This window comes from Tupaia chinensis, unplaced genomic scaffold (assembly GCF_000334495.1).
Source record: "Tupaia chinensis unplaced genomic scaffold, TupChi_1.0 Scaffold000159_1, whole genome shotgun sequence".
NCBI lineage: Eukaryota > Metazoa > Chordata > Mammalia > Scandentia > Tupaiidae > Tupaia > Tupaia belangeri.
Genome location: NW_006159630.1, coordinates 8758610 through 8767936, shown reverse-complemented (window position 1 = coordinate 8767936; position 9327 = coordinate 8758610). Strand labels below are relative to the sequence as shown.

The 9327-nt window shown below is 44.6% G+C and overlaps 1 protein-coding gene across 6 annotated transcripts in view; it reads left to right on the top strand.

The window, feature by feature from the left end:
* The window catches only part of MTNAP1 (mitochondrial nucleoid associated protein 1), a 14605-nt gene that overhangs the window by 766 nt on the left and 4512 nt on the right, over positions 1 to 9327 (top strand). For 2 of the 6 annotated variants that reach the window (XM_014586790.2, XM_014586788.2), the window contains exons 1-3: positions 58 to 150; positions 1037 to 1152; positions 3880 to 5336. In XM_014586790.2, coding sequence (XP_014442276.1) covers positions 3887 to 5336 — 1450 coding nt within the window. In that variant the 5' untranslated portion in view covers positions 58 to 150; positions 1037 to 1152; positions 3880 to 3886. Of the gene's footprint in view, positions 1 to 57; positions 151 to 322; positions 410 to 1036; positions 1153 to 3879; positions 5337 to 9327 lie in introns of those variants that run through there. The other 4 variants (XM_014586791.2, XM_014586789.2, XM_006145874.3 and 1 more) reach the window with 4 other exon arrangements.

Below are 9327 nucleotides of genomic sequence, written 5' to 3'. Positions count from 1 at the left end.
CCGCAGTGGCGCGTCCCGGGCCGCGCCGACCGGTAACCCCGCCCACGGAAGAGGCGGGTCCGGGGGGGAGGAGCGACGAGGAGCTTCCGGGAGCGAGGGCCTGCCTGGGGGTGGCCGCGCCCCCCCCTGTGCACAGCCCGGGGCGGAATGGTAGGCAAGTGAAGCCCAGTTTTAAATAAATTAAATTATGGCGTAATAACACGATTCAGGTATCAGAGTGAAATCTTTTTGAGGTAGTAATTTCTAAGAAAATGGGTGAGACCTATCAGGCAGTGGCGCAGACGGCCTGGTTCGGGTCCCGGGACCGGGCGTTGGGAAGGCCCCCCCTGTGCACAGCCCGGGGCGGAATGGTAGGCAAGTGAAGCCCAGTTTTAAATAAATTAAATTATGGCGTAATAACACGATTCAGGTATCAGAGTGAAATCTTTTTGAGGTAGTAATTTCTAAGAAAATGGGTGAGACCTATCAGGCAGTGGCGCAGACGGCCTGGTTCGGGTCCCGGGACCGGGCGTTGGGAAGGCGCCCGCGGGCTGCCCTGGGGGTGGGTCGCGGGGGTCCCGGATTTTTCGTGCCCTCTGCGGGGAGAGCGCTACTCAGCAGAGAATCTCGGAGAGCCGGGCTTCCCGGGGCCCACGTTCTAGGACTACAGGGAGCTGTTCTGAAGCGAGGCGAGTGTGTCGGGGTCCAGGCTAGACAGAGGGTCTTCCTTTGGTGGGGCAGCGGGGAGCCGGCCCCGGCCAGGAGCCGGAGCCGCTCGGCGGCCCCCGACCGGGTCGGGAGGAGCGAGACAACTTCGGAAAAGGAAGGGTGCGGGGAGGAGGGCCGGCCGGAGCCCGTAGAGGGCGCGGCGGGCGTGGCTGAAGATGAGCGTGAGCTGAGATCCGCCTCCTCCGGGGAGGGACCCGGCTGCTGAACTCTTAACTCTCTGTTTCCCGAACAGCCGAGGGCAGCTGCCGAGCTCATCACCCCGTTATTTGTATTTGGTTCAGTACTATGCCGCCAGTGCTCTCGAGTTACCTCTCTGATCGTCTTACAGGCCGACGTTGGTTTCATTCTGCCAAACTTGGGAAAGGTGATTCGGAAGCATGGGTGTCCCGGAGAAGCGACCACAAAGTTAGCATACCCCTGGAGGAGCTCGGGTTAAGGAAACAGGTACCGCGTAAATGTACAGAGTTCTTTCCTGTGTAAGCGTGGGGGTTCTGTGCTGTAGAGGCAGTGTAAGCAGTCGCAAGCCCTTTCTAAAGTTACTGACTTAAAGCTCCTGGATTGACTTCAGTTCTGTATTTTTTAAATAAACGGCCAGTAACTTGCATCCGTATTGTCAAAGTGTAACTCCACGATGAAAATAATTACTGTACTGTATTGGCAGAAATTAGTTTTGTTTTGCATGGCTTCATGCAGAGTAAAGTAAGTTGGTTGCTTTGTTAAAGGGATTGACCAGGATTATATCCATTTATTTTGTAAACGTTTTTAAATTTTTTAAATAATTTGCTATAGGGCTTGTGCACTCAACTGGAAAGAGACAAAAATGATAAAACCACCCCCTGGGGGTGGGGGGATGAGCAGGCCTGTATCTGTACTCTGCAAACCTTTTTTCTTTTTGAGGTTTTGATCGTGCATGTACATGCACCCATTGTGTTTTGCAAGCTTCCATGATATTTGATTCCATTACTGAAGTGTTACCCTCATTCACACCATGTGGGATCCAACTGCCTTAACCATGCCACTGGCTGGCCCTGAAAGTTTCACTTTTTGACGTACCGTACGTAGTGCTTAAGAGATACTTCAGGGGACTAGCAGGTCACATGGTGGTTAAGGTGTTAGGCTCCCACATGGCTGACAGTGGCTCAAGCCTGGGACCCGATGGCTTGAAAATCACAGCAAGCACATGTGCACGTGCCCAAAATCTCAAGAGAAGAAGGGATTGTAGTGTGGCCATTCCCCCTGGAAGGTTTCTCACTTTCCCTATCTGTCTTTCTCTGGTGAGTGCACACAGCATATAGCAAAAACCTAACCAGAGAAATGGATGTTTTAGTTACAATACTGTATGTTGGTTGATTTTGCACATTTATGTGTAGAAAAATTCATCTGGCAAACACATGCCAAGCTTAGGGCTAGGTTTTAAGAATCAAGTAGGAGAGACCAGCAGGTGGAGTAATGGCTATGTTGCTGGACCCCCATGTAGTCGACCATGGTTCAAGTCCCGGACCCAGTGGCTTAAACTACCTGGGCACGTGTGCGTGCGTGCGTGCCCAAGAGGAGAATGGAGGAGAAGGGATTGCGGCATGGCCATCTCCCCTGGGAGGTGATTTCTCGCTTTCTGTCTCTCTCTGGCGAGCGCATGCACCCTATAGCAAAAACCTCTCAAAAAACAAAATAAAGTTAAGTAGGAGACAGACACATTTTCTGCTATCTGGAACTTTATAGAAAAGATTATAAAATAAGCAATAACTTTCCATTGAGCTTTGGATTCAAGTTTTTCTTTTCCTAACTCTACAGAGAGTGATAAAGAGGTACTAATTATACATGATATAAATATTTAAAAATTTTGTTGCAGAGTATTTTTTGTGTATAATTTTGTCATGGGGTGTGTGTGTGTTCATCAGAGAGAGAGAAGAGGTAAGAAAGCAACCCAGATAGGGGATGGCCACATTACAGTCCCTTTTCTGTTTTTCTCTCGGGATTTTGGGCATGCACAAATGTGCCTGGCATGATTTTTAAGCCGCCAGGTCCAATACTTGAACTGTACATTCAGCCATATGAGATCCAGCTACCTTAACCACACCACTGGCTGATTCTACATGGTATGTATTTAGTAAAGATGTCAACCTAAACATACTTGCTAGTAATTTATAGCACTACAAACTACCAAAAAAAAAATTGGAGCTACGTCTCTTACATATATTTATTCACTTATTTGTGCATTATGCATATATGTTTTATGAGAGCGTATATATGCATGTTACTAATATGTTAGATGTTAATAGAGCTTCATTTCTCGTGCTTAGGTAATGATAGTTTGAATATTTTCTTTTTGTATCCAGTGGGTCTTCCATATGTCACTTTGGAAACCTCTGCTCTAAATAGTAACCTTTTGATCCTGACCTAATTTTTTTACTCTTCACCATTCTGTCCTTAAATGATGTGTTTAGGAGTTTAAACAGTTTCTTTATGCTCATGTGACATCTATGGACTTGCTATAACCTTCAATAGCAAACATTTCATTCTGACTGGTAATCGGGACATCTTTTCCATTAACTAACCTTTAATGTTAGAGGTGTTGAAAGTTGTCTTATAACGATTTATTAGGTTGTCGAAAAGTCATGACGTATTTTTTCCATGTCTTTTATGCAAAAATGTGTCATGACTTTTCCAACACCTGAATATTTCTAGAAGACTTTTAAGAAGCAAAAAATACCAAATATAAATAGAGCTAGGACTATTTATCTTAAAAGCACCGTCTTCTATAACTTCTATTTTCTAGCTCTAAAAGAAAAAGAATAGACTGGGTAGGGCTTCCCCTATAAGATCTCCTGTGACTGCAGTCCAAGTCCTGGTCTCAGTGCCTTGAAAGTCATAGTTGGCACATAAACGTGTGTGCCCTACATCCCCAAAGGGTGGAGAAACAGAGGAAAAGTGATTGTAATGTGATAGTGCCCCTGGGCAGCAGATGGTGAGACCAGTGCATCCTCTCCCGCCCCATAGCTCCCAGCCCCCCACCCCGGCTTCTGTGAGTGCATATACCTTCAGACAGTTTAAAAGAGAGTTTGCTTTAACTTGAGTAGTTCCAAATTAATTTAAAAGATGTACATAAATAAAACAGTGGTATTTACTGTGTAAACTGTGTGTTTCTCATAAACACATATTTTCCTTTTTCAGAAAGAGCATGAGTGACTCAGCCAGAATGGAAGTGTGTCCTTATTGTAAGAAGCTGTTTAAACGATTAAAATCCCACTTGCCATACTGTAAGATGAGAGGACCAAACATACCTGCTGGTCAAGAGGTTTATCAGTCCAAGCCAGCTATACTCCCACGTGCTAAAAAATTGAAAGGACCAATCAAAGATGTAATTAAAGCTAAAGAGAAAAAGTTAGAGGCAGTGAGTGACGCAAGGAATACTAAATTAAAGAAGGACAAACCAGAAAAGACCATTGAGACTTTTCCACTACTAGATGGCGGTTTGGAAAGTACTACCAAGACAGATAAAGACATCCAGAATCAAATTCAACTTTCCTTCAGAATGATAAATGATAAACCAAAGATTACGTTCCAGGGAGAGAGCAAGGCTCCATTTTATGCATCAAAGAACATCGTTCCTAAAAGGGAACTTGCCAAAGATTTCCCTAATTCAGAGGATAGTAGATGTAATCCTTCAGAAACCGAAGCATCTTTATTGGTTAGCCTGTCAGAACTTCCTTTGTCAAATCAAGGTAAGAAATATTCCTCAGTCGTACCTGTTGAAGTACAGACCATTTCTACTCGTCTGAAATCAGACAAAATTGGTCCTCAGAGGCAAGAGCTTCTAGTAAAATCACTAGAGGTGCCTATTGATGATTATCATAGTTCTCCAGAGAATCTCATTGATGGGGTTAAAAGAGTAAGAACATCATTGACAGTGAACAAGCAAGATTCCAAAAGCAGGAATCACTTCTCAGTAGACTCTACTGACGTGAGAGACACTGAAATGCAGGAAAAGAACACAGAATCGTTCATTGTAGGGCTTAAAATTAGCCCAGTGGGTGAGTTCCAAGTCAAGAAGAACCAGGAAAAAGGACTTCTTAGTCTTGGAATAGAGACATGTGGGAGCCAAGGAAATACAGAGCGAAGTGTGTCTGTGACAGAAATGCAGGACTGGACTTCCGGGGGCAGTGGCTCCAAGAACTTCAATACTGACAATTCAGCCACAGGAAAGAAATCTCAAGTTGAAAGTCCTTGTGTAAATTTGTTTACTCCAAGGGAACTGACTTACAGTAAGTCTCTTTCTATATCTCAGTCAGGAAATCAAAGTCTTGGCTCTATGGCTATTACATTTTTTCAGCAAGAGAAAGCAGGAGTCCCTGATGTGAAGACGTTAATGGAGAGTAAAGGACAGGCTTCTCTGGAGCGATGCCTGCATTCAGCCCAGCATCACACTTCTAAAAGCTCCTTTGTCAAAAACGTCAGTGCTACTGACAGAAAGACCCTTCAGCTCCCACGCTCAGTGGGACTGGAGTGGTTTCCAGAGCTCTACCCTAGTTATCTTGGACTGGGGGTGTTGCCAGGGGAACCTCACTATTGGAAAGCAATGGTCCAGAAGCCTCAGCGTGGCTGTCCCCAAGCGAGAAGTCTCACACAAGGTAAACAAGTCATTTATTTTCAAGAGCCATCAAGCTCATCCAGCATACTCTGAACCTTTTGAGTTCCTAAGAGTCAAAATAATATTTCACTCACTTATTAATAGCTTATTTTTATCTAGACATTTCAGTGCACTGGACTTAAAATTATTCTGGAAACATTACCACTTGTTCCAAGGGTCAGTAGTAGTGTTTATCATTTTCTCTTACTCTCTTAAGAGTTGAGGGTTGGATGGTGACATTGACGGCCATTGAGTTTCTGTTGAAAAGCATAACTGGTTGAAATTGAATGGGTATTTAAACTGAACAGACAGGGTGGGGGGAGGTAGAGATTATAAGAGTCACTGAAGCAGAATAAGTATTATGTTCAGAATTCAGTTAGTCCCGGATTGTTCAGGAAATAGAGTCCAGGTTTACAGTTAAATGCAACATTTAAGAGCTTAGATTAGCAAAGAAAGTATGAACAGAAGCCGTTTGGGGAACTGTAGGTCAGACAAGGTTCAAAGTGGCCAAGTGGGGGGAACAAGTGTAGAAATCATGCACTGGAAGAAGTAGACCCCTGAGATTAGGACCCAAGAGTAGAACCAGTGGTTGAATCTCAGATTAGGTTAAAAGGACTTGGAGAAAGATTGGACATTGAAACGGATCCTGATTGTGACTCTCTTCAGAAGCATTCTAGATGTGGGTGGGTGGGTAGGTGAACTAGCAGGTACACTGAGACCTAAGGAGGAGCTAGGACGTTCCTAACAGTCGTTTTAGGCACCCGTGCATTTTTTCTGCTGAATCTCATCTTTAAAATGAGACTCCTTCTAGGTTTGATGCATAAAGTGTCCTCATTTTCTTCATCAGGAAGCATCGGTGGTTTTGTTTTAAGATTGTCTAAGGGCCTAGTTAGTTTAGAGTATCATTAATTGGTGCTGTCAGTCTTATTTTGACAGAAGACCTACAACAAATCAGAGTAGATCTGCATCTGAAAGAAAGATGGATGTTATCTTCTGAAAGAAGATACTTTTTCTCTCTTCAAGTGATTATCTATTCACTAAACCCTTAATTTGTCAGGTCTCAGAAGAGAAAAATAAATGTAAGAGAGAGCTATCCTCACTGGGGTTTCAGAAGGCTGCAACCCCACCCCACGCCCACACTCAGCCTTTTAGGCACCCAGGATCATGGATGTGGTCTGCATGTTTAGATCCACCCACAGCCCAAACCCCAGACCTGTGTACGTGGCTTCAGCGTTGCGCAGCAGTGCCCTACTGCCTGTGCCACCATGCTGGGCCTAACTCCTAGGCCTTTTTGTATGACGTTCTAGTCTCAAGGTCAAGCTCCTTTGCACCATGATCTTCCCCCAGCCCTGCAGCTAGCTGGGATTACTGGTGCACTCGTGTGTGCCCGATCTGTTCATGTAGACCTGTGGTGCAAACCCAGAGCCTTCCCTTGTGATCACTAGACCATACAGCAGCACCCTTACTGCTTGCACCACTGCAGCTGGGCAAGGCCCCTGTCCTGCACACATCACCTCCCTACTGAGATTTGTGCCTCAGACACCTTTAGTGGCTCATGCAGTGACAGGTGCAAATCCAAGTCTATCTTACTCTTCTGTTTGTGGTCTTTAAACTGCCTGAGGCAGACTGCCCATGTAGCCTGCCACTTTAGGAAGTCAGATCTCACATGACCAACTGCAGTTTAAATCCAGGCCCTGGTGGCTTGCAAAACACACAGGGCATATATGCCCAACATTCCAACGGGATGGAGGAGAGAAAATGATGTTACAACCCCCCTGGGACATGTGGGGACTGCACCCTCTAGATCTCTGGTGAACATATATGCTCTCTGGCAATTAAAATACAAATAAACTTCCTGAGGCTTAGGATACTTGGTGATCAATCTCTAATTTATTAGTTGGGTTTCACTTATTTATATGAGTCCCAAGAATACAGTGATAATAAGTGATACAGTAACTTATAACATCAAATCACCAGGCTACAAGATAGACTATGAGGAGAAAATAACAGTTTTACCTTTCACCAGTAAGTTCTTCCTAGGTTGTGTTAGAAACTATTGATATTTTTGTCCCTTTTCTTACAGATGGTCTATAAATAATGTCATCAGTGTAGTACTTCTCTGTCAGACAATGAAGTATGATTATCACAGGGCCTGTATACTAGAAGAGAGAGACTTTAAGATCTCAGTTAAGGTTAAGACCTGATCCTCAGCCGAGGACGTCAGCAGGGCCACCTAAATCTAACGGATTAAAAGATAGCATCATTGGGACCAACAGGTAGTTGATGGGTACGGTGCTGGACTTCCAGATGGTTGGCCACAGTTTGAATCCCAGATCTGGCAGCTTTTGAAAATCTTACCAAACACGTGCATGAATGGCCAAAGTCCCAGAAGGAGAATGGAGAAGGGATTGTGGCATGGCTTTCCTCCCTGGGGGGTGATTTCTCACTTTCCCTCCACTGTTTTTCTCCCTCTCTCTGGCAAGGACATGCACCCTATGGAAAAAACTTAAAAAAAAATTTTCTGGCCAACAGTTGGCATGGTGGTTAAATCCCACATAGCTGACTCTGCAGTTCAAGTCCTAACCCAGAAGGTTGAGAAGCATACCAGGCACTTGCGCATGCTACCTAAAATCCCAGGAGAATGGAGGAGAGGGATTACAGCTTGGCCATTTCCCGGAGGGGTGATTTCTCACTTTCCCTCTCTCTAGCTAGTATGCATGTCCTATAGCAAAAAACAGAAGATAAAGGTCATTGGTTCCTCAAAAAGCTTTGTGATTTACCAAGGAACAGTTACCTCTGATGTCTGCACATTCAAATTGAACTTTCATGGAGTCTGCAGAGAATGGGCTATCCCTTCCTTTGCTCAGGCAGCCCTTTTCAGGAAGTTAACTCATTCCTCCCACTACATAAAGGCCGGGTTAGTGAGCTAGCTATTACTCAGCTACCTTGTCAGACAAGGTACGTGTTTACATGGGTTCTCTCAGCTAACCCCTATTACCAGCCCTGGGAGATTGATAGTCCTTTTTTAAGTGAGAAGGCTGAGTTTCCGCAGAGAGAAACAGCTTCAGTTAATGGTTAGCATCTAACACTGCTTTGATGGGCTCTGCCAGGCTTTTCCAGGCAGTGTTGGACTGTGGGCTTCGAGATTATGTCAGGTGTTTTTCTATGAAGGGGCGCCCCCTGCACATCAGGATAATCGGATGAGCTTTAGTGAAATAATTCCACTACGTGAAAATGTGCCCTGGGCTTTGAGAGGCATAAACGGATATTTTGAGATTTTGATAAAGCAGGGTGGAGCCAAAAGTTCTTGTGACTGAAGAAAATGGTTCTGTTTTGGTCGCCTAGGATAGGAAATACCAAAGCAGGCTATTTCCACAGATGCTACTCAGTCAGGTGAGTCAGGAATAACAATTCCGCTTATGGAATGCAGCAACTTTAGGAATATCTTTTGAAGTTCAGAGGGAAGGCTTTTCATGAACTTACTACCAAAAGGAGATTTCCTAGCTTTTGTGGAAATATATTTTAGAAGTTAAAGTTTTAAAAATCAAGAGACTCAACCAGTAGAAATGTTCAAGAGTCCTCCGCGATGGAGATTTGCGGCCATCCTTTGAGGGAAAGCATTCAGGCCTGAGATTTCCCTGCTGAGCCTTGGCAGAGTTCATGGCACCTTGGATTTTGGGACTCAACGCTTGAGAGAAAACTGCCTTGATTCCCAAATCTGGACAAGATCCAGTTTCATATGTGGTTTTTTTTTTGTTTTTTTTTTTTTGTTTGTTTGTTTGTTTTGTTTTGTTTTAAGATGAAAGATGTGTAGGGGTGGGACCAGTAGACAGCATAATGGTTATGTCACTGGACTCCCACATATTTGACCATGGTTCAAGTCCTGAACCTGGCTACTTAAGACTCGGGCTGGGCACGTGTGAGTGTGTGCCCAAGATGCCAAGAGGAGAATGGAGAAGGGACTGTGGCGTGGCCATCCCCCCGTGGAGTGA